The following is a 26,390-nucleotide window of genomic DNA, read 5'->3' as shown; positions in this document are numbered from 1 at the left end:
TTTAAAATAGGTGTACGAGTCTATTAGTCATGTATGAAATGTCTACTGAGGAGATATTACATACTATACTTTGCTAGGCAGCACCAAACGACACTTAGAAGGATCTGAAAGAAGCATAAAAGTCAGTCAGCCTCTTAATTCCCCTTGCTAATGTACAAATCAAAGTACTGCTAAAGTTAGAATTGCTTTTCTGAAATAATAATATGAATGCCAGATTAGCTGGTTCATGAAAATAAATTGAGTAAAACAATCAGTGAATTCCAAATTTGTAATAACAGTGTAATCTTTCTGTGTAAAAATGCTGGTTACTGTGTTTGCAGTGTGTTTTCATCATGTTTCTGTTTGAATGAAACAAAGACTAAACTTGTAGTTGCATTTTTTTTTTCTTTTAGGGAAAACTTACTGTAACTTTGTTTCATTAGATACCAGAGAATATTCTCTGAAACTTGAGAAGGGCAATAATAAAAACAGTATAATAATTTGAAAATTATCAAAGAAAATTACCAAAGAAAGCATTTTTTTGTGAATAAGGGCAAGAAATTCCTCTAGGTCATTTGGGTTGCAATTTGAAAACTAGGAGTTGAATTTAAAAGCTATGCCTATGGAAAAGGAAGTGTTTTTTATTTTTTTCACTTTGACTCCTTATGCTGCACTTAGTCATAGTGAAAAATGAAACATTTGGTATTTTTCCTCTTTTCACTTGTTTCCTTTCTACTGAATTAAGTCCTTTTAAATCTGATATGTAAAAAAAAAAAAAAATCTGATATGTAACTGTCTACTGGCCATTTTCTAATATTATATTTTTTAGTATAAAATAAGTTAGCCTTCACAGTTTCTGGATTTCCTGAGTTTGGACTAGTATCTAGAAACAAAACTTTCGAGTTAAATTAAAAAGATTCTGATTCTGAAAAATAAAACAGAGCTTGTTCTGTCACTTAGAGCAAATGATTTAGTCACTCCAAGCTTGACTTTCTCCAGCTGTATTTCATAAGATCCTTATAAGGATCTTCACTCTATCTATCTGTAACTTTTTACACCAGCACATAATAATTACTAGCTAGTATCAAATACTATTATGTCTAAAAATACAGAGATAGTAAATTTGGTGGATAGTAACATGGCCCCTGGAAGACAGAAAAAGATCTGAAGAATATAAAAGGCAGGGAAGCCTCAGAACTACTTGCCTGGTGAGAAATAATTGCCCAACAGAACTCTAGATTGGATGTGGCAGAGAGTAGGCATTATGTGGTACTGCACAAGGGGGGTCCCGTGTCCTCAATACCTCATTCCTTATCCTATGCAGAGTATGATCAGTAACTTTTACCCCAAATAAAACACCAAAGAGTATCTCAAAGGAATATTAGTAAAACATTTGTAGAAATGGAGCATTTTAGTCTGGATATTGTACTTGGAATAAAACCCCTAGTACCTCTGACATTACAGTGAAGAAAAGTTGCACAGTTAGGTCCTGTATAGAACTCACAGTCAGAATACCTACAGGTAGGAAAACTGACCAGAAGACAAATTTGTTTAGATGATACCAGAGCAAACTAGATTTGTTCATTTTGTGTTAATTAAAACTGATGGCCATGCATAGGAAACCAGGATCATTGAGGAGGCATGGTGGGGAACTCAATAAGTAAGCTTACAGATTCTGGAGAAAAATAGTTAATTTAAGGCAGAGAAGAAAAACATTTCCAGAACTGTGCTCAGATTTAAAAATTTACCTCTTAAAACCAGAACAGGGTTTTGAGGAAAAAGAAATAGTCACTGAGAAAGAAATAACTCCCAAGTGACTTAAAATATGGTAGCAAAGACAAAAACATTGAGTAGAGGGAGTAGGTAGTATATTTCAGGAAATCTCCCAGAGTATAGAACAAAAGAAGGAAGGAGGGAGGGAGGGAGGGAGGGAGGGAGGGAAGGAAGGAAGGAAGGAAGGAAGGAAGGAAGGAAGGAAGGAAGGAAGGAAGGAAGGAAGGAGAAAGAAGGAAAGAGAGAGAGAGAGAGAGAAGAGAAAGAAAGAAAGAAAGAAAGAAAGAAAGAAAGAAAGAAAGAAAGAAAGAAAGAAAGAAAGAAAAGAAAGAAAAGAAAAGAAAAGAAAAAGAAAGAAAGAGGGATCCCTGGGTGGCGCAGCAGTTTGGCGCCTGCCTTTGGCCCAGGGCGCGATCCTGGAGACCCGGGATCGAATCCCACATCGGGCTCCCGGTGCATGGAGCCTGCTTCTCCCTCTGCCTGTGTCTCTGCCTCTCTCTCTTTCTCTCTCTGTGACTATCATAAATAAATAAAAATTAAAAAAAAAAAAGAAAGAAAGAAGAGAAAAAAAAGAAAAGAAAAGAAAAGAATTGAGCATTATTCCGGGAAATCCAAAAGAAAATATGAAGAATAAAGTATTCATGAAACAATAGCGGGGACCATCCCAAAGTGAAAGAAGAATGTGTGACTCTTCTAATTCAAAGGGCCACCTAAAATCTGAGCAAAATGAATTAAAGAAACTTGTTTTAGCATTCTCTTTCCAGTATTGAAAACAACCAGGAAAGTTAGCATAAATATAAAAAGTAGCTACAAAGAAATATAAAAATCCAAAAAGAGAGCTAAGAACTACCTGACACACCAGAAAGAAGTGTACTGGAGGCCTGGGACATTCACCAGTACAGAAAAGCACCTGAGACACAGCCTCTTTGGGCAGTAGACTCCCAGGAGAAGGCTAAAGAGTTGGAATCCTGCAGTTGTTAGGAGCATGAAGTCTGCATGTGTCATATCCCTTCCCCCTCTCTGGAAACTATACCCCAAAAAGATGTCTTTTTTTTTCCCTCATGGACATTTTCAGTCCATAGAATGTAACTGAAAAAAGGAACTGCTGGGTAAAATCACAGGTTTCTAGTTTAGGGAGCCCACTAGGGCCGGAACACTCTACCATTGCAACCTTTACTGAGTACCTTGAATGGCTAACTCTGAAGTGGGTGTGGGCTCTACTCTAAGCAGCTCAGAAGGACCTCAATTTTTGGTCCTGGCTCTGGCCAGGCTCTGGCTCTTGTACCTTTTTTTAAAGGTACAAGGTACCTTTAAAAAAAGGTTTGTTTTTTAAAACATAAAAATTCTTTTTTGAGGATTCTACCAGTAACCTCTGACTTATAAAAATAGTTTTTCAAACACAAAGTCGAGCAAACAGTCAAGGATTGTGAGGCTCCCTTAAAAGTCAGTGTAATGCAACCAACAGAAACAGAACCAAGGGCGGTCCAGAATATCAAACATAGACTATGAGATAATTGTCTTATATCTGTGAAGATAAAAATCAAATAAAGAGTTCCATTCCCAAGTGAGATGGTGTGAATACATGCCACCCTTTATTTCCCACTAAGCTCAACTATAAAACCTGGCCAGAAGCATGATCCTCCCATTCAAGAACTTGGAAAATTCAAAGTCCCACTACGAGCAGTGAATGAATCTATGAAATTTTTATTCTCCTCCTCCCCCCCCCCCCCCCACTCCAGTATCTCCTGAGCTGCACTCAAGGCTAGCTGAAACCTGGATATGTGCAGACAACAAGGATTCAGGAGAAACAAAAAGGATTCAGGAGAAAGCTTGAATGGGAAAGGGAATTCCACAGTTTTTTCCCCTCCTTTTCTCCGTTCTGTCAGGCATCAGCCTCCAAGTAATCCAGTAGCATTGACAACAGCCTGAAACACAAGGCTGCACAAGCCAGAACTCAGAGGAGAACCTTTTGGACCCTTTAGTGGAGCTGTGGCTTCAAGAAGCCAAGGGCACCTCCATTGTTTTCCCTGGCACACCAGTAGACCTCTGCTCAGGTCCCAGACTGAGGGGTGGCACAAAGGCAACAGATGGAGATAGTTCTCAAAGCTTTTGAAACTGAACATCAGAACCACAGCCCACAGAAGGCTAAACAAAAAGGGGGACATTTTCCATGGCTTATAAACAGAACTCAGAGCAATTGTAACTGTAACAAGGATCCTTTGTTATAAGTCTCTGTATTTATCTTGTTTCGGGCTTTGCTCAACTTTGGAACTTATGCATTGATGTCTCTTTGCTTGAAGAAATATTGTGGCCATTATGACTTGAGATACTGCCTTTGCTACTCTGTCTGACTCCTTTCCATGTGAGATCAGTGACTTAGATGTTAAAAGATCTGTGTCCCATACATCTCTTACATTCTGTTCTGTTCTTTCCATTTGTTCCTCTCCTTGTGCTTCAATTTGGGTATTTTCTAATGACCTGTTATTAGGTGTTTAAGCTGAGTTTTCCTGTTTTCTTCTGTATCCAGTCTGCTGTTGAACACATGCAGTGAGCTTACTGTTAGATAATTATTTTTCTAGTCCTAGAATTCCCCTTTGAGGGACACCTGGGTATCTCAGGGTGTGGTCCCAGAGTCCCAGGATCAAATCCCACATCAGACTGCCTTGAGGAGCCTGCTTTGCCCTCTGCCCTATGTCTCTGCCTCTCTCTGTCTCTCATGAATAAATAAATAAAATCTTTAAATAAAAAAAAGAATTCCCCCTTTGAATACCTTTTATAAATTCCAGTGGTCTTTTGCATCATGTTTTCACCCATTTTTCTCTCTTCCCCTGCATTTTCTTTAATATATTTATAATGGTTATTATAAAACTCTTGTGTGTTCATTACAAAGTTTGGATTATCTTTTCTTCTCTGTATTCCCCCCTCCTCCAGGTTATCTTATTTTGTGTGTCTTACAATGTTTTTTGGTATGTGGTACTTAGTATGTGAAGAAATCTTAGCAAATAGGGAAATTAATATTTTCTCATAGAAAGGGTTTGCCGTTTCCTCTGTTTAAACACATAAGGTAAGGAGAATTGGGCTGGGTGAGGCTGGGTTACAGAATTGCTTAGACTGTCTCCAGGTTTCAGACTGAGGGTGAGATTTGTCATGTACTTGATCCAGGGACCTTCTCTAATGGTACTTTGTCTCTGAGTGCAGAGAGATTGTGGGAAATTGTATTCTGCTTTCTCGGCCTTGTACTTGTGCCCTCACCCCCACTCTCTACCTAAGGCATGGCTTTTGGTTCAGAGTCTGGTAGCTTTTTGTCTTTTTGTTCAAGTTCAGCCCTTCACAGATTTTGAACTTAACTTTTGAGCAAAATGTAGCAGGTAAATATGTCACATATTTGTTGCACATCCTTCTCTCTTATGTAGCTTTGTCCCCTCAGTACTGTGAGACTGTACGAAATTTTCAGCCAGTCCCCAGCCTCCTGCATTGTGCTAAGAGTAGATAGGTCCCGTTGAAATACAGCACTACTTTGGGGCTTCTTTGTATTCCAGTTTTTTATGCCAGTTCTTGAAGCCATCAAAAATTCTTTTTCCTCTAGTAGAGTTCCTCTACCTGATTGCTATTTCATGTTTAGACTTTGTACTTAGAGAAGAAAAAGCAGGCAATCTTAGTTTACCATCTTCTTGCTCTAGAATTTTAGCTTGTCTGTCCTCTTAGCTTTCACAGCTTTCTAACGCCTTTGAAAATCTCCCCACTCAGATCATTTAATATTAGCATTTTAATGTTTTAATAAAACTAATACATGTGTAAGTTTTAGAAAATAAAACATTAAAGAAAGGTATAGTGGAACCACATTGTACATTATTCTGGATCTTTGCACAAGAGTTGATACAGATTTACTTGTGTAATTGTTGACTAGAAATCTATTGCAGTATTATTATCTATTGAGCTAATGTCATATTGATGGATATTTTAGGTTGTTTTCTAGTTTTTGCTATTTATATTTTTGAAATAAAAATCCTTTGTACTTCTATGCTTAAACAGATATACCGATAAGGTGGGTTAATCTCCATCTACCTCCACTTTTATTTATCATTGTGTAAGAATGCCTCTGCAGTAGATATAATCAACTTTTGGGTTATTGGATGTACATCATTTAATGATGAGGGAAATTGAGCACCTTTTTTACATGTTACCATTTCTTTTCCACAAGGTCATTTCATTTTCCATTTTTATACGGAGTTTCTTATTTTTTATTGTTTGTGTTATTTTAAAAAAGGACAGTATCTTTTAGTCTTAAAGGTTGCAAATATTTCCACAAGTTGTCTTTTGACTTTGCTTGCTTGTGGTGTGTTGTGTGTGTATGTGTATGTGTGTGTCAGAAAAGTCAGACCTCACCAGAGCATTTTTAGGCCCAATCTACCTGGTTTCCCAGTCATCTTAATTTTCTTGAAGTTTCCTTTTGCAACAGGGACTTGAAACTTGAGATTTCCTCTACCTAGAGTAATTCCTCCTTCCCCTCCCTTTGTCTAGTTAAAGTCTACTCACCTTACTGAACTCTTCTTACACAGTGACTTAATTAGGGAGGATTTTCCCTTTCCTGCTACATTCCTTTGGTTATATTCTTTCTGTACCATGCATGTATCTTAGACTTACTGTTCCATAATAGGGGAAATCTGCAGACATTTGGTAGAGTTCCTGGCATGTGTTTGTAGGTCAGTAAATATTTTTTGCATAAGTGCATATAGATTTTAGCTCTAAACAGCATCTTTACCTTTACCACTAGGCTTAAAATAAAGCAAAATTTTCCGAAGGAACTAAAAGGAATTTATTGCTTTTTAATCAAGCAAAATATCTTTAAAAGGTGACTCCTAAAGATTTCTGTTATTTTAAAGACAGAAAATGTGCTTTTCATAAACTTCCTATATGCTTTGATAATATATCATCCTGGTTGAAATTTTTAAGATGGTCCACTTGTACAACTGATTATCAAGCTGTTTTATGTTCCAGTACATTAATCTTTAAGTCTTTGTCTGTTGGAATCTGACTTGTAATTCATTTGATATCGAAGGAAACTTTTGATTTATCTCTGAAACAACAACAACAACAAAAAGATCACAGTTTTCTGTTTTCAGTGCACATTTATACAGTTTAAAGCTTTTCTTCTCTAAAGGTACCAAGTAGTACCATTAAAAGCTGTATCTTCTGAAGGCCTGCATATTCAACAATATATAGCTTCATTTTTCTTTTATTCAGACCTTCCCAGACACCATGAGTTTTTAGGTTACCTTCTACATTGGCATTTATCTTTTTAGGTTTTTCTTCCCCTTAGTAGTTGATTTGTCTTATTTAAGGATACATATTTGAAACAACCAAAAATAATTCTTTCATGACATTGGTTAGTGAAACATAGGTTATATAGGTTATCCTAACTGGAATAGGTGACTCTAATTCCTAATTATAGTTACTAGTCTTATACAGATTAGTCTTTTTTTCACCTGATTCCAAAGAAGTATAGCTCCCACTGACAAGGTGAAAAATCTGATCTAGGCAGAGATTGCAAGACAGGCACAACTTCCAGTGTGCTTTCACTTTCCTTAAGGATGAAATAACTCTTCAGACTTTGAGTTAACATGAAGTTACCTAACAATGATAGGTCATTTGCTTCAGACCCCTGTAGTGAATTTTTATTAGCTTCTTTACTCAGTGATAGAACTCTCATAAATGTGATCTCGAGGAAATTGTCATTTATTATGAAATTTAGTGCTGTTGATTTCTGGTAAAAACTGGTCCAGCAAAACTTTTTTTTTTTTAAATGGCTAAATTTTACAAAACTGAGCCTCACTACAGTATTTCTATCTCGTCTCAAATTATATATACTTTAAGGAATAACATGTAAATAATAAAATCTAAATACTTGTTTCTATAAAATTTCAGTTGACTAGCAATTATATTGCTTATTATTATTATGTAGCAGTTCTTGCTAAATAGGAAGCCCTGGGCTTTTCAAATATTCTGCCTGCCCACTTCCATGTTTGCCAGTGACCCTTTTATCACTTTTGGACAATATCAGAAGTATGGTCGTTTATACTGAAGCGAGGGACACCTGGCTGGCTCACTTGGTAGAACACACAACTCTAGATCTAAGGGTCATGAGTTCGAGCCCTAATTTGGGCAGGAAGCCTACTTTTTAAAAACAATTGGAATATGTTCTTATGGGTGCCTGGCAGGTTCATTTGGTGGAGCATATGACTCTTGATATTGGGGTCATGGGTGTGAACCCCAGGTTGGGTATCAAGATTACTTAAAAATCTTAAAAAACTGAAAAGTGGGATATGGCTGATGAACGATTAGTATAAATTTTCTAATGTTTAATGAATGAGACTAAAAGGCCACGTAATAGAAAGTGACTTTATCTTTCAAATTTGTTGTTCCTATGAAATCTTGCTAATGAAAAGAAATGACAAGTTTATTTATTTATTTCCACAGTGTTCAAAGAATTACTTAGTAGGACTGAACAAGAAAAATCTGGTGTTCCTCATATTCCTAAAATTGCTGAAAAAAAAAGTAATCGCCATTCAATCCAGGATGTACCGGGAGATATTGAACACACATCACAGGAGAAAGGAAATAAGAAAATAAAAGCAAACACTGTTTCAGGTGGAAGAAACAAAATTAGGAAAATTTTGGATAAAACACGGTTTAGTATCTTACCTCCAAAACTGTTTAGGTAGGTAATGCTAATCTCAGTGATGTAATAAACATTTTCCAACTGACTGTAAAATTTTATTTGGGGGATGGGAATTTGGGGTCAGCGTTGGTTTTTATAAAACTAACGCATCATAAAATCTGTAAGTAATCCACAAATAAGAAAATAAATTCCCAATATGTTTCCATTGTTTCTATGATATTACCACTGCTAGATTATATATTCTCCCAGTAGCTTTGTTTTGAATTTTAGGAATGACTACCCGTTTTAGTTTTTGAAATCTTGTGTATTTTTGGTCTAATTTCAGTCCTTTGATGTACAAATTGGGACATCTTAAAACTTAGGGATACCTTTGCTGATACTAGTTTTTTGTCCTTTAAATCATCTTTTTCTTATTGCACTATTTATTCCTTCCTGAATTCTAAGTGACCTTTTTAATCAAAATGTTTCTATTTCTAAATTGAGAGGTCATCAAAACTGAATAAAACCTTGAGATTTTAAATAGAAGTCTCTAAAATACTTAGGGAATCAGTGACACTTAGGAATTCAGTGACACTGAAGTGTCACTATTGGGAATGAGTCTAGCATATATATTATATCTATATATTTTATATTAGCTACTTAAAAGAATCACAAAAGTTCTAATCAAGTTCAGTACTTAGCACGTAGAAGGCACTTAGTATTTGTAGAATAATTTAAGACAGTGAATGAGAAAAAAAGAAAAGGAAAAGAAAGCATATTCAAGTACAACATACTTACAGAGAATATTTGACTCCTGGTAGTTCCCAGCACTATGCTCAGTGAGAATTAAAGAGCTTAAAAGAGGTAGTTCCTACCTCTCAGGAATTCATATCATGAACCCTTTATTCTCCACACAGTATACACTAGTCATAGTGTCCAACTATAGAACTGTAGAAAGAGCAAGTTTTTTATTCTCCAAGAGTTGATGATCTAAAAAGGGAGAGCAAACATTACAGGATGATAAATGTTTTGATACATACAAAGGCAAGAACAAGCTTGGTAGGTTAGGTAGAGTGTATTTGTGTGTGTGCATATAGTGATGAAGCAGGAGAGATAGATAAGTGGTACATTATGATGAATTTTGAATATTTTACTGAAGATATGGACTCCCATCATGTCATCGGAGGGAGCCATAGAGGCTCTGTTAGTTGTGTTTGGTGGTTTGGGGTTGACAGTGCAGGATGATGTAGTGTAGTAATAGCAATGACACTAATTAGGAGGCAACCTGGAAGTAGGTAGATATCAACTCCCAACTTTTCAGAGTTCAAGATCTCAAAGAGTGCCTGATCAGAAAATGCTCTTCTTCCTGAGTTCTTATTTCCAGTTGGAAACATATTTGTTTTTTATTTAATTTGGGGCTCACAGAGAATTGACACATCCTGAGCTCTGCTCTTAAATGTCATTCATTTCTACAGTCTGTTACTTATTGTTTCTTAGCGACTGCCCTCCTTGAGGCAAGTTTATAAAAATGATAACTTTAAAATAGCAAAGTTCTTTTAATATTGAGCATACTGTAGTATGATAGCAGGATAGCAAACCCTGGAAGAATAGTCTTATTCTTATGAATGAGAATTAAGTAAGGAGAATATAAGAGGGGCTAGCTCACAATATAAAGATAGAAGACTATTTTGGATGACCAGAAGCTTTATAAGGGCAATGAGCAAAAGGGAAAACAGAGGACCAGAAGGCAGAGAAGAGTTCACAAAGGGAGTTCTCAGGAGGTAATGCCTTGTGTGTGTGCATATAGTAATGAAGCAGGAGAGATAGTTAAGTGCTATCCATTGCTGGAAGAGATAGATAAGTGCTTTTCCATGGCTGGAAATCCTGGTGGATTTGGTGTGGAATACATACTGTCTTTCTTAACTGGTTTTTATTTGAACAGGGGCATAATTGTGACATGTTCTGTAGAATCAGAGAACAGTGGTTTAACTGACTTTTGCTTGTTTAGTGTCAGATTCCAGTCAGCTCTGTCTGAAGGTCAGGCAGCTCATCTCTACAGTATCTCCTTTAGGGCATGGGAATTGGTTTTACTGCTGGATTCTATCTTCAGTTGCAGTAGAAGTCATAGAAATTAATGTGGCCAGGAGCAGTCATTTGAGTATTTTAAGCATTATTTCTTTATATTGGTACCCCGCAGAATGAAAAATCTAGTAGAAATAGTTCACTCAGAAGGGAATTTTTTTTTTCCATTTAGTGATGTATTGAGTCTCTTGTGCCAATAGGCTATTGGCTATGAATGCAAACATTAATAAAATACTGCACTTCAGGAGTTAATATTAAACTATCTCTTCTAAACATGTTTCAGTGAAGTAAAATGCTAATAATTTCAGCCATATAAATCCCCACAAAATAGGTTATTTTAGTAGAAATCATAAAGGTTTTCTCCTGGAGCCTGTTTTACAGAGAAAACTAATTTGTCAGACTGGTTGCTTTGCAGTTTTGAGAATGAATGTATGTCCTATTTCTTGGCACTTGATCATTACAAATGAATTAGGGTAGCTTTTAATAGATACACACAAAAAAATCACTAAAACTTCAGTGGAAAATTAGGCAGAGGATGTGAATCACATATGCTGTATCAATAGTAATCAAGGATACACAATTTATTTTTAAAACATTTGTTTCTTCACAGATCGACAAGAGAATAGTCAGGGCCTGAATTGATAATATCAGACAAATAATAAGCTCAGACTGCTATGGAATTATGAAACCATGCAATCTTTCCATTAAGCATTTGGGCATTTTTTAATTGAGAGTTTTAAAAACATTCATGCCTTTGAGTCAGTAATTCCATTTCTAATAATTAGGTGAAGATCTATATACAGATGTTCTTGGTAGTATTATCTGTAATGAAACAAAACTGGAAATACCCTAGATGTCTAGCTACAAGGGATTGGTTAACTAGATTGTGCTATATATTGTAAAAATAACTGAAAGGAAAAATATTACATATTTTTATTATTTATCTATAGGGTGTGGTGTTACAATTTTCTCTTCTTGTTCACTGTATTTTTTAAATTTTCTACTATGAATATTTTTTAAGTGAGAAAAAACTTTAAATGAATTTAGTTCCACAATCCTGAGTATCTCCTATGTGTCAGGGTTCTTTGAAAGGAGGCCCTTGATCTCTGCCTTTTGCAGCGCTCAGTTCTCTTAAGAGTTGTCATAGAAATACTGGAAGAAAAAGTACCTACATCTGTACCTACATATGAAAGGAAGGAAGGAACAAATAGTTGAGATAAGAATAGATAATACCCAAAGTCCCTAACCATGACATAATTTTAAAATGAAAGAATTCTCCTAAAAATTGTAAGTGGAAAAAATTTACTCATTTTCAGGAACCTCTGTGAATGACCTAGCAATGGGTATTTATTGACTTGAGAATATTTCGAAATTTAGGAAAACCAATGTCCTATTTTTTTAAATCACTCAGCTTTTAGTTTTTTTTTTTAAATAGCCTTTTCAGTTTCATAATATGAAACTAAAATACAATTTTTATTCTACATTGATTTAGTGTTGGGGGCTATCGAGGAATTTTTCAAAACTATCTTTGTTTCTGTTACTGCATCATCTTCTCAGGAGACTGTTTTGGTAAGAAATGACATAATTGCAAATGGACTTTATCAGTTCAGCTTCCAAACAAGCATGGATATTTTGCCAATTAGATACTGTTTCATTCATGTCATAGCATGAGTTGTACATAACATTAGTGTAGTTTTCATTTATACATGCTCACACCTTAATTACTGTGAATTTATAACCAGCTTTACATTATTATATCTGTACAGTGTCCTGTCTTTGCTTATTAAAAAACAGAGGTAATGTTAAATAACATCAGTAAAAGAGAGAAGGACTTTTTAGTGTTTCATGCACTTTTCTCAGTCTCCATTGTGAATTCCATCTTACTGCAACTACTGCAGCCAATTCCCTTTAATAGAAAATTATAACTTTTTAACCTTGTTAAATTGCTTCTACTGTGGTTATTGATAGGACTGGCTAACTTTTTTAATAGTTTGCTTCTTTGGATTCAGTTACTTGACCCTCTGTGTTCAAAGATTGGCAGATTGTTTTTGTAAATAAATTAAATTAGAAAGCTTGTTATGTTTTTAAATATTTATTTTCCATATAATTTAAATTGTTGGAGATTACTTACAAAGCTGTAAGTACAATTTCCTCTGAAAGCCACCTTCCATTTTCTCTCATACCTAACCTTGAAACATTTAGCTCTGATCTTTAGCAACACACACCAAATTATAAGGAACTAATTTAGCATAAGCACAAATTCCTATCAGATATTGTATTTTCTTAGCCTTATTTCTGTCAAGTTAGACTGCTTTCTCTCCCCAGGTAAACACTTCCTGTTTCTATAGTCCCTGTTGTATTCACCTGCGTTCTCTGTTTTTCAGTATGAATTCCTTAAAAATTCTTTCTAGGTGTGTACCGTTTTATTTTAACTTGAGTAAAAGTACTTCACTATTTTCTTAAAAGTTGGAATTGTATGTTCCTCTCTTCCAAAATCTTCACCTACATAACCTAATTTAATCCTTAAGGCAGCTCTGGGAGAGAGAGAGTATCAGTCACATTTTTAGATGAGGAAACCAAGGTCCAGAAACAAATTTCTCTGAGGTCATATAGCTAATAACTCAAATTTATATATATATGTATGTGTGTGTATATATATATATACACACACACACACACACACACATAGCTGGCTCTTGAGACACTTGCTTTCTTCCATGTCTTCATGCTTTTCCCTGACTCCTTTGCAGTCTTGCTTGTCCTAGCTCTCTCTTCCTTGTCTGGCTGTTAGTAGTCCTTTAGTTGTTTATTTAACTGTCCTCTGCACTTCATCTGGCATAGTTTCCTAATCTGCCTAAATCCTATTTTTTACTTCTAACATATTCTAGATGTATCTCCTACCACTCATTTAATCCATTCCATGGTAACAGGTAAGTATTCTGTGATACTTCTGTATGTGTAACAAGTACTGGGTAGAACACTACATTGAATAAAACATAGATGAGAATTAATGTGGGATCCCTGGGTGGCGCAGCGGCTTGGCGCCTGCCTTTGGCCCAGGGCGCGATCCGGGAGACCCTGGATCTAATCCCATGTCGGGCTTCCGGTGCATGGAGCCTGCTTCTCCCTCTGCCTGTGTCTCTGCCTCTTTCTCTCTCTCTCTCTCTCTCTCTCTCTCTCTGTGACTATCATAATAAGTAAATAAAATTTAAAAAAAAGAGAATTAATGTTAACCTAAACGATTGGTTTAACCCTTTAACGTATTTTTCCTATTAAGTATAAATGTAACAAATATTATTAAAAGCGGCAATTCAAAACCATAAATCCTTTAGAAGGTGCCTGGGTTATTATAAGGTCATTTGGCAGTAATGCACCTATTATCTAATGAATGAAATGCTGGGGTGTGGAGTCAGGGTGGCCTTGCTAGGTCTTATGCTGACTTCCCAAGTGAGGAAGACATTCTGTCCGCCCCTGTCCATGTCTCCCCGCCCCCCCCCCCCCCACACACACACACACACCCAGCTTTCCCCTCTTCAAGCCCAGAGCCTCTCTGGAGTCTGAGAAGGTACCAGGTGCACTGTGGGAGGCCTTGCTCATGTTGTGCTTTCTCAGGAACTTAGAAAGGCCTGGAAGGTTGCTGTACCCTCTGAAGCCAGGCAGGAAGCCACAGGTTGGATCCCAGGTCCCACACCCATGCCGGGTTAGGGGCTGGCTTCTCAACTTTTAAAGTATTTTAAAAGAGGAGTGTTTTATTTTCCTAAATATGACCGTTTAATTGATATTTTGGAAACCTTTAAAGGGAATTAACTTTAGAGGACTTGCTTTCTGCTGTGGTCTGGGTGTTCTCATCTAGGGAACAGGTAAATAATTAGACTTGAGGTAACACACAAAAAATAATGTGTCCTTAGAATAAACTTTAGAGACTATATGATTAGACTATATGATTCTTTTTCCTCTATTTTGACTTCTGGTCCTCTTTGTTCCTCTTTCTACTTGTCACATGTACCCAGTGTTCACTGTTTTTCTGTGTGCTGTCTCCCCTAATTTCCCCATTTTCACTGGTTTGGGCAATTCTCAGGTTATTCATACATTTAAAGACTTCTCTTGTTTTTTGCTTGGACCTGGCCCCTTTGTTTTCTACAACCTGCTGTTTTTGGTTCAGATTTAGATCCATTTCTGTCCTTTGCCTAGAAGATCACCAACCTATTAGGTTGAGAGTGCAGACTTTGCTGTAGTGTTGTACATTGTTGGATACATGCATTAGTGTTCACCAAACTAGCTGATCTTAAAGGCTCCCTGAATGTTCAAGTTTAATTTCTCTACCAAAACCAACAGAAATGCAGTATGACTGTTTCTTTATGAGGTAGTAGAATTACTTAGATGTATAGGTTAAATGTTTAGTATATAAGTAAATTTTATTTTAGTGTATTCGTTATTATAGTTCTGTTTTTTAAATTGCTGTAATTATATAATTTTTTTAAGTCACCACTTTGAATTGGTCTTCATGCCTTAGTGTACAAAGTAAAGAAATGTTTACCCCATTAAGAATTCTCAAATACTTTAAAGTGATATGTGACATTCTTTTGAAGTGATGGAGGCCTGAGCCAGTCACAAGATGACAGCATTGTGGGAACAAGACACTGCAGGCACAGTCTGGCTATCATGCCTATTCCTGGAACACTCTCATCCAGCAGCCCTGATCTCTTGCAGCCTACCACCAGCATGTTGGATTTTTCTAATCCTTCAGGTAATTTTTATTTGTGATTTCATATAGCCATTTTGTTGCCAAAGTGACAAATTAGGTGGTGGAGCCTTGTGTATCAAATAGTATATTTGCTTGCATCCCTCTTATGTCAAGGTTATGACTTATTGCAAAAGTCTAAAGAGAACATTGTGTGTTTTTGTATAAGCTGGAATGGAATGGTGCTTACTCCAATATGAAGTAGAAGTAAATAGAAAAGACATTACATTTAGGTGTCTTTTGGTAATCCTTATCAGAGCAGTGAAATGAAAGCAGTTATGAAATGCTTCGCAGTCAAGAAACAAATTATCCAGGGTGTGGAAAAGGGGAAGGGAATTTATTGTAGGCTCAGTGGCCTCATCTGTGATGTACTGAAATGTGTTAGTAATTTTCTAGAAACACATTTTTCTCCCAGCACCTGAAGCTAGAGTTTTATTGTCATGTGTTAATTAAATATACTACTAGCATCTTTTCATTACTGTTTTTGGGTTTAAACATCATGTGGGACATCAAGTTAATTTTTCTGCATCTATTCATGCCCCGAGGCAGAAATTGTTACTTACCGGTATAATACAAAATGTCATTACAAGAAAGAAAAACTTAAGAATTATTAGTATATCCATCACTGGAAAGGATTTGAGATTGCTTTCGGTAGAAGACACATACAACTAAAACTGAAATGTATAATTGGGTCCAAGAAGAGAGAAAAAAGGTAGGTCTACAGAGATTAGTGTAGTTGTGATTTAGCTTCAGTTTTCATGCTGAAGTTTCTAACAGCTATTGTCACAAGGGAGGAAACTCAATTATATGAATCTGAGTATTAGAAAGGAGGGAATATAAGTATAATAGTAAAGTTTATAGCAGCTTGAATAAAAACTGGACATAACATAAAAACACAGTTTGGTGAAATTCATTCTATACATTGGGTTTTGTTTTTGTTTTTTTAATTTCAATTGCCTCTTAAATATTAGAGAGTACTAAACCCAATAATCTGTCTTTGACACATCCTTCTCTTGATATGACTACCACTGTTCTTTATGGAGCAAAGATTTTAATGAATCATTACTTTGTTTTAGGAATTTCTAGTGCTTCTTGTATTAGTCAAGCTTCAGTCATAAGGAGATAATCAATTTAATAAAAGGAATTGTTGTTAAGGTATACAATTAACTATTTACCTAAAATGATAAAGAAGCAAGTACTAAGAAGAAACATAAAGCAGCAATTCTTTCCATTCTCTAACCTGACAGTTGCTTTTGATGCCTCTTTTTTGGCATAATCTAAGAGGTGGCCAGTTGGCAAAGAAGAATGTGGTTTTACACAGTCTGAGCCCCATCATGACAAGGCAGAGTGGATTTGTAACCTTACAGTAACATAATAATTGTCAATGTCCAGTTTTTACAGCATGATTGTAAACCCCCTTGCGGTTTAATGGCCTGCTGTTCCTGCCATTATCCCCACTCTAACCTCATCTGTCTTTCCTGAGTGTGGCACATATCTTCACAACTGTGATTTCTTTGCTCATGCTTTATGCTGCCTGTGGTGTTCTCTGCTTACATATCCTGAGAACTTTTTCTTGTTCCATGATGCTGACCTCAAATGTTACCTTATCTAGGAAGGCAGTCCCTCTTTTCCCAGAAATCTTTAGCACATTTTCATTGTCTTTCTTACATTGCTTTCAAGTAGGAGCATGGGAATTTATTTTCATGAATTTGTCTATTTCCTGTAGCAGTACTTCTTACATAACACTCACAAATAAGATATTTTACACTACCAAAGCACATACTAAGTGCATACTTCCGTAAGATGTTATTTAGGGACAGATGATTTTTAAATTAAATGATTTTTATGGCTGCATTTTTGTCAGTGGCATATCTAGAAGTGGGAGTGAGGAAATAAGGTATGGTTATAGAGAGAGCACAGAGCGGTTATTTCGGGATTTAGCTGGGAGAACGAAGGGAAGAAGTTGGAATTACTAAAATTTAGACACTGTAAGCCCCATTGAACTGAAATACAGATTTTTGAAGAGGAAGTGCTACTCAATTTAATTGATTGCATAGTTTGGTCATTGAAAACATGATGAAAGAGCCAAAGATGCTCTTATAAAATCTGTTCAGAAAAGGTCCATCTACAAAGCTCAGTCTTCAGCCTGTGTCCATACCAGCAATATAATGAACACATACAAGATAAGTATTTAACTTATAAATTATGTTTTTAAACTCCAAAATGTGCAACTTTATGAAACTGCTTTTGTGGTGCTATTAAATCTGTGTTGAGTAAAATACTCATTACCACTTGTTTCTAAATCAGTTCCTTGAATTATAGAGTACAGCACCGGATTTTAGGTTAGCTGTGTATGTCACGTGTGTATATATTACAGAACATGTGTGACATCAGCCAGGTCTGATTAACTTGCTGTTCATCTCAGCTATGTTTATGCTACTTGTTTAAAGTTGTTGTTAGAGAGTAGGGTTAAAGCCACAGAACTGTTAATAGTTTGCTTTGGATTTCTGACTTTTCTGTGATTTTGCTTTGTTTTGCTGCCCTAAGCTATTGGTTTTTACTGTAAGTATCATGAAGACTGTGGTATTCCATTGCTTATGTTTCTGTGTAGTGTTTTTTTATTTTTATTTTTATTTAAGATTTTAATTGATCTCTTCATGAAAAACAGAGAGAGAGAAGCAGAGAACACAGGCAGAGGGAGAAGCAAGGTTCTCTGCAGGGAGCCTGATGTGGGATTCTATGCCCAAACCCTGGGATCATGCCCTGAGCCTGAAGGCAGACGCTCAACCACTGAGCCACCCAGGCATCCCTGCTGCTTTATTTTAAAAAAGTCCTATGGTACAGAGTTGAATAAAGTAGCTTTATTCTGCAAGCTTGCCGTGTAAACTGGTGTGTATTCTTTTCATCAGTTTCCTTGAATAGATAGATCTTTATAGTTATAGAATCAGAGTATGCATGCTGTTCTATAACTTATATGCTTTTTTAAAATTTTTGACCTAATACCAGATGAAGCCTTAAAGAACTCAGGGTGTGGTCAAAAGGATTCTAAAACTGGAAATTTTTTTTCTGAATCTACTTTTTGTTTACATCTTTTTCATTTAGTAGCACAAACCTTTTATTTGATTTCTTTTAATATTTAGTAATCTTTCAGATTCAGTATTACAAGTCTGAGTTATTTTAAGTTTTTATTTTTCTTATTTTTTAAAGATTTTATTTATTCATTAATGAGAGACACAAAAAGAGAGAGGCAGAGACACAGGCAGAGGAAGAAGCAGGCTCCATGCAGGGAGCCTGATGCGGAACTCGATCCCAGAACTCCAGGATCACTCCATGAGCCAAAGACAGACATTTCAACTGCTGAGCCACTCAGGCATCCCTAATTTTTTATTTTAAAAGAACATAATTTTTTAAAAAATCAAACTGCAGAGAAAGGATAGAATATAAGTCTCCACTCCTCTGAATTAACTATTCTTTCTTTTTCATATATCCTTCCAGACAGTTCAGTGCACATAAAATGTGTTCACTACTCTCTTCACCCCAAATTATATGCTATACTTTTCTTCTACATAGCCCATATCCCCTGGCAGTATACCTTAAATACTTTCCTGCTTCAGAATGTATTGTTGTTCTACCACAGTTTTCTAAACAGATGACAGCATTTCATTTCACCAGTCCCCTTTTGAGTGTTTACAGTGTTGCCTAAATCTGTGGTTATATATAACTTTCCATATTTTATGTTTATATTGTCAGATTTTGAATTTTTGTGAAAACTCTTGTGGAAATTTATTTTTTATTATATATGTACCTACAGAATATCACTTCTTTTGCCTCTTGTCCAGCAAAGCTTAAAATATTTACTGTTTGGCCCTTTATAGAACAAATGTATCAATCCTTTATCTCTACTATTATACCACTGCCTTGTTTTCTTAGTGAAACTTCTCACCATATGGATTGTCTTTCTATGAACCAACACTTACTCTCTTGACTATAAGCAAGTCCCTGAGAGCTGAGACTGTTCCATCTCATTTAGTACTATATCTTCATGACTTGGAACATTGTTGACATATAACCAGCACCCCATAAATACTTATTCTTCGATTAACAACTTATTGTCTATGATCAATAGACAGTCTTTGGTTTTGTCCTTACCATCTTATTTAAAAAGTCCCCATCTTTATTGTGATATCAGGGTCAATCAATACATGAATCCTTCGAGTATGTTATTTATTTTATTCAGGAGGATTATAGTTAGCATTCTAGAAATTCTGCCTTTGGGTTGAAAGTTCAGATATTGGAGATTCCTTTTCTTAAATTCATTTACCTGTTACATAAGATTTTTAAATAAAATATGAATTATATTATGAATGAAAATATGAATTATATTATAATATGGTTATATTTTTATGTGCATTTGTTTCATGCCTAAAATTTGAAATGATCATTTTTCTTGATTCACCTTTACTCTAACCTCATGTCTACCATTCATCTGATCACATGACATTAAAATATCTTCCCTGTGTTAAATATTACTTGACACATATGCTGTCCCTCTTAACAACAAACATGTTAGTGAAGAATATGTATGTTATATATGTCACAGTTTTAAAACAGAAGAAGTTTTACTGGGACAATGATAATAGTGCAAAAAAATGTTTTCTTCTAATGTTTTTCCAAATCATTTTCTGGTTTGGTATTTAACACCTTGACAGATTTATCAGGGTTTAGATAATAAGGTGCCCTTAGATAATGCCTTTTATGGATCTATTTTAGACGTACCCATTCATGGTGTCCAGATCCCTCTTATGTGATGTGATTATGTAACAGTTTGGCCTTCACGTGGGAAACAAATAGCTTTAACAGAGTATGACTTTTTAAATACTGTTTAACAAGATATACAAGTCTGAGTTCCTTCCCAGAAGATGTTAATAGTATTTGGATATAAAAGAAGAGAAAATGAGATGTGTGCAAATTCCTAGTGTGTCTTTGTGAAAGCTTTTTTTTTTTAATTTTATTTATTTTATTTATTTATTATGATAGACACAGAGAGAGAGGCAGAGACATAGGCAGAAGGAGAATCAAGCTCTCTGCAGGGAACATGATGCAGCACTCGATCCCCAGGACCCCAAGATCATCCCCTGAGCCAAAGGCAAACGCTCAACCACTGAGCCACCCAGGCGTCCCTCTTTGTGAATAGCTTTATCTGGAGAAATTAATAAAAGGGATCAGAGCATTTCCACTTTCCCTCAAGGTCAACCAGTCCTGCTGGCAAAGACCTAGTAAACTAATCCAATTCTAGAGCCCCAGACAACTGAGGCCTATTTTTATAGAGAGGCTAGGAACAGTACAGATAGCAATAGTCAGTTGTTTGACCTTTTTTATGGAGTTCAGGGGGATAATGAAACCCTTTTGTCTACTCTTTTTCTCTTGACAAACTGTAATTTCCCTCTGCTTGAAAACATTTTCAAGCATCTCTGACTGGGGTGGATTGTAAAACAGTCTAACCTTAAGACTTGAAGGTTTAGAAACCTGATGTCAGCAAGCACCCTAAAGATTGACTCACTGCAAAAAATTATGAACAAGAGGCTTTTGGTGACTCAAATATTTGCATACATCAAGAAAGCATGTTTGGTGCATACATCTTAGGACAGGGACTTGACTGAATACATGAAGCCTTCTGCTTCAACTTGACAGTGAACCTAGAACACTTAAGACTCCATTTTCCTGGCATTCATATATGTTTAGTTGGATTTTCCAGTCTTGGGCGTCTGTCTCTTTTTGCGCTGTGAACCTCAGAGTAGTACCTTATTCTGCGGAATTATCTTCTGCCACGTCTCTTTTGTTACTCTTTTCTTTGCTCTAGTCAGAATTGTACTTGAGATGGCTTTGAGACAAATTGGTCATTTTTCTTCATCTCTAAAAGTTAATCATGTATGTAGAGATGGTAAGATAGTGCTACACAAACCATATATAATTACTTGAGCCATCAAAATCTCCCAATCCAATTGTAGTCCTTACCAAAAAAAACCACAAATAATACATTTTTCCCAATTTAAAAAGCAAAAAAAAATTTTTTTTTCAAGATTTTATTTATTCATGAGAGAGAGAGAGAGAGAGGCAGAGACACAGGCAGAGGGAGAAGCAGGCTCTATGCAGGGAGCCTGATGCAGGACTCGATCCTGGGACTCTAGGATCACAACCTGAGCCAAAGCCAGACGCTCAACCACTGAGCCACCTGGGTGTCCCAAGAACAAAATCTTTTAACGATTTGTTATCAGGAAGTTGGTGAATATTAGATATTAACATTCAGTATATTTATAATTAATATAAGAAATATTGGGAAATATACCATGTGTTCATGCTGTCAAATCACTTTTTACTTACATTGAATAATACTAAAAATTAGCCCAGTGTCATCATAGTGAACGTTGTTTTGGGAGTTTAGCCAATGCAATACGACAAAATAAGGTAGAATAGGAGGAAAGAGATATCATTATTTACTTGTGTATATACTGAATTAGGATTTGTCTACTAATAGCAGAAATCACAAAGATAAAGTCTAAGGTTTAACTCCATGAATATTTAAAATTTTCCTGTGTTAAAATATAACAATAGGAAAACCTGTGCCACTGTATAGTAGACTGGGTGTTGATATCTAGTATAATTCAATAAGAAAAATGATAAAGAATACCAAAGAGTATTTTTAAAAAGTAGCAATATTAATCACTTATTAAACTAGTGAATCTTACTGGTAATCAAAGAAATAAAGTAAGATAATGACATATTTTTAGAGAAGGAAAAACACAGAAATTTCAAAATGAAAAAATCCTAATGAACACTTTGATAAGAATGTGATTAAAATTACTCTTTATAGTCTAGCATTATAAAATATCATAACCTCTCTTGAGAATGTTTTGGCAATATATTTCAAAAACCTTTAAAATATGCATGCCCTCCCTCAACCCAGCAAATTCTGTCTCTTTTTTCCCTCCCATTTCCTCACTCCTTTCTGTATTTTCTGAGAAAATAATCAGATTGCCTGCAACTGCAATATTGTGTTAGTTTCAAATGTACAGCATGTTGGATAGTTCTGGTTTATCTACCAGGAAGGAGAAGGGGGTATTATTCATCACAGTGTTATTGTAAAAGATATGCAACCTAAATGTCTGTCATTAAAGGTTTGGATAATTTAAAAATACACATGTTATGGAATCCTATGCCTCTATTAAAAATTATTTTGTCAAAGAGTATTTAATGACATCAGAATGTTTGTGATAAATAGAAATTATTGTGGCTTCCAAATCATAATTTTTATCTTTTTGTGTTTTTCTATGAACACATATGTTAGTACTTTGTCACCTGAAACGGTAGATACATTTATTTATCAATAAATGCAGCAGTGATTTTTGTTAACTTCCTGAAATAAATATGTGTATATCTCTGTCCTGAGGGATCTTTTTGTTCTAAATTGCTTTTTGAACAATTTAATTGTCTTGAAAATAACAAGGCACACTTTTGTATTTATATAGATATTCCTGATCAAGTTATAAGAGTTTTCAAAGCAGATCAACAAAGTTGCTACATTATCATCAGTAAAGACACTACAGCTAAAGAAGTTGTCTGTCATGCTGTTCATGAATTTGGTTTGACTGGTGCATCCGACACGTATTCTCTCTGTGAAGTTTCTGTTACTCCTGAGGGTGTCATAAAACAAAGAAGACTTCCAGACCAATTCTCCAAATTAGCTGATAGAATTCAGCTCAATGGAAGGTGAATGTGTTTATTAGTGAATGTACTTATTTCTAGATTTGTTTAAATTGTAGTTTAATTAGCTACAATATTGTGTTAGTTTCAGATGTACAGCATGTTGGATAGTTCTGTGTGTTACTCAGTGCTCAGCATGAAAAGTGTAGTCATCATACAATGTTATTACAGTATTATTGACTATATTTCCTATGCTGTAGTTTTCATCTCCATGAGTTATTATATAACTGGAAGTTTTATACCTCTTAATCCCTTTCATCTAGATGTTTTTTTGAAGATTATGTGTAAAAAACAGATATTTTAAAATAGAAACATCATGCCTTAGGGTCACTGAATTTTCTCTAAAATTAAAGTAGGATTCTTCTTTTTTTCCACTTTGTCTCCATAATTGTGTAAATGGGATCTCAGAGTGTTAGCACTCATAAGGACTACCCAAAAGTGGGAGAAGGAAAGGGAGGGTAATTTGCTAAAATATTTTAGCTCTCCTTTTGAAATAAATTCTTAGAACCACTGGCATAGTCCTATCCGTTTTTTAGAGAGGAAACCAAATAGTATTTATCTTTATATGTATCTGAGTATGTATGTGTTAAATTACAAATTTGTTTTTAGTATGGCTAAAATGTACTCTGGGCAAGAGAAGGCAGAATTTTTATAGTTATTTTTCTAAGTAGTTTTCCTACCATGAATATGCAGGAACATTTTAAAACTTTAAACAATGTGCAGTGTAAATTATTTGATCAGCCAGAACATTGTTTCTATAGTACATTTATTGTTTACTCTGGTGATTTTCTGAGAGAATAATATGTACTTTTTAGTGAGCCTAAATTCATATATAGAGTTAAGATCCTTAGAAACCTTAAAATGACTCACCCCTCACGGTTGCTGGTAAGAGAGGAGGTTAATTCTGCCTTGCTGCTATACATAGTGCTTAAGAGCATAAGCCCTTGAGCCAGAGTGTTCAGCAGTGTGGGTAAGTCCCAGTTCTGGCTGTGTAATCAAAGGACGTTATTTGGTTTCCTCTTTGCTTGAATTTTCTCATCAAAAAATGGGAATGATGATAATACAACCTACCGCATAGGAATGTTAGAAGAATGAATGAGTTAACCTACCCTATAAATGTTAGATAGAATTTTATTAACTACTGTAATGGGTCTCAACACATTTATAGTGTTCTTTTAGGCATGTGAAGAGTATAAGAACGGAAGAAAAAGAGGTATAGTTCCTTGATAATCAAAAATAGATGGACACAAACTTAGGCTGGGATCAAGTTGTATTTTAGTATATAATGAACTAAATGAACTAAAATGAATTAAATGAACTAAAAACCATACGTGACACAGAATATTACATCTTTGTCACCAGCACTAGCCCTATACAAGATATTTCCCAACTCTGAAATGTATCTGTTAACTGTTAAGTGGTACAGGATTGTCAATGTAAAAAGAAGAAAATGAAGATCTTTTTACGGAGTGAGGTTTTCAACAAGGGAGAACTTGTTAGTGGAAGGGTTTCCTCTCCTTTACCTGTTTTATTCTTCTTTGTTTCTCTCGGGGATTCAGAAATGAAGAAGAAAATGAGTGTAAGAACAGTTTCTGAATAGAAATGTAACAGTCTTGATTCAGATGTTCATTCATGCGGTCCATGAAAAAAAATACAGTACCTACTCTGCATCACCTCCCTTCATCCAGGCCTCTCAGAGATTTTTTTTCCTCAAGAACACACAATTGTTGACACATTGAGTAGTTTCATAAAATGATTAAATTCACAGGATTATCAGCATTTTTACTCTCTAAAGTAATAGATGTCAAATGGCATAGTAACAGGACAATCTCTTTAAAGTCTTCTTATTTACAATGTTAATTTACCATTTCATCCTTAAATGAATAATGTTTTTAACAAAATGTTACTATCCGTATAATGACATTTTGACAATCGTCATGAGGAAAGTGCTCTTTATAAATGTGAAATCACTTATAAAAACAATTTATTTTCTTTTAGATATTATTTAAAAAATAACATGGAAACAGAAACCCTATGTTCAGATGAAGATGCTCAAGAACTAGTTAAGGAAAGCCAACTATCCATGCTGCAGCTCAGTACCATTGAGGTGGCCACTCAGCTGTCAATGAGGGACTTTGATTTGTTTCGTAATATTGAGCCTACTGAATACATTGATGACCTTTTTAAGTTAGATTCCAAAACAGGAAATACTCACTTGAAAGAGTTTGAGGACATTGTTAACCAGGAGACATTCTGGGTTGCCTCAGAGATTTTAACGGAATCAAATCAGTTGAAACGAATGAAGATTATTAAGCATTTTATTAAAATTGCACTTCATTGTCGAGAATGTAAGAACTTCAATTCCATGTTTGCAATAATAAGGTAAGTTTGTACAAATATTTGTGTATAGTTTAGACATGAAGCTGATTTTTTCCATAGGTGTTAAGTGACTAGGAGAAAAAAAGCCCAGCTAATAGGTTTTTAGAGTATTTAGGTTTAATATATTTTCCATCCTAGTGATAGTGACTTCTTCATTTTGTTTCTTCCATCTGTTGTTTAAACGTTTCCAAAAAAAGAAAAAAAATTTCCTATGTGGGACACCTGGGTAGCTCAGTTGGTTGTCTTCCTTTGGCCCAGGGCATGATCCTGGAGTCCCAGGATTGAGTCCCACATCAGGCGTCCTGCATGGAGCCTGCTTCTCTCTCTGCCTATGTCTCTGCCTCTCTCTCTCTCTCTCTCTCTGTCTTATGAATAAATAAATAAAATCTTAACACACACACACACATTTCTTTTGCTGAATAGGGTAGATTGCCTTTCCATTTTTCTTCCTTGCTTCCCCCCTGATGGGTTATATCCTTTTTGGATGTATGGCCAACAGTTGGGCTTTATCAAGACTCCTGTACTGTGCATCTTTCCATATATGACTCACTGTGATTTGGCACTGAAATATCATAGTTTGGTATCAGGGCTCTAACCTAAAATTGCTGTTTTTGGAATGATAACACTGACATAATAAGAATGGCAACCATTTGGTGAGCACTGATAACCTCTGTCAAGCATTGCATGGGGTATCACAGAATGTTGTTGCTCAAGCACGGTAGGCCTTAGAATTAGAATTATAAAAATTCATAGTATCTGAGCCCAGGATGTATGGATGGTTATATGTCCTGGGAATCTTCCTTCTCCTCACTCATTATGATTAGCTAGATTGGCTAATGTAGGTAATGTATTTTCTGACCCTCCCATAATATAGTGCTGATCACTAAAGAGATTCCTCTCTAAGGAAGTCTAATTTTAAAGGTGGAGGGTAGTTGTAGTTTTGTCCATTTATAAGGCCATGTGCTTCTATATAGCAACATAATTACGTCCTAATCCCATCTATGATGCCCCCCACAG

The 26,390-nt window shown here is 35.5% G+C and overlaps 1 protein-coding gene across 11 annotated transcripts in view; it reads left to right on the top strand.

The window, feature by feature from the left end:
• Positions 1-26,390, top strand: part of RAPGEF6 (Rap guanine nucleotide exchange factor 6) — a 197,297-nt gene that overhangs the window by 132,561 nt on the left and 38,346 nt on the right. For all 11 annotated transcript variants that reach the window (XM_072840896.1, XM_072840895.1, XM_072840897.1 and 8 more), the window contains 4 exons: positions 8,230-8,470; positions 15,082-15,239; positions 22,760-23,000; positions 24,993-25,376. In XM_072840896.1, coding sequence (XP_072696997.1) covers positions 8,230-8,470; positions 15,082-15,239; positions 22,760-23,000; positions 24,993-25,376 — 1,024 coding nt within the window. The remainder of the gene's footprint in view (positions 1-8,229; positions 8,471-15,081; positions 15,240-22,759; positions 23,001-24,992; positions 25,377-26,390) is intronic.

The sequence above is a fragment of the Canis lupus genome, chromosome 10, assembly GCF_048164855.1.
Source record: "Canis lupus baileyi chromosome 10, mCanLup2.hap1, whole genome shotgun sequence".
NCBI classification, from domain to species: domain Eukaryota; kingdom Metazoa; phylum Chordata; class Mammalia; order Carnivora; family Canidae; genus Canis; species Canis lupus.
This window is presented reverse-complemented; position numbering and strand designations above follow the sequence as displayed.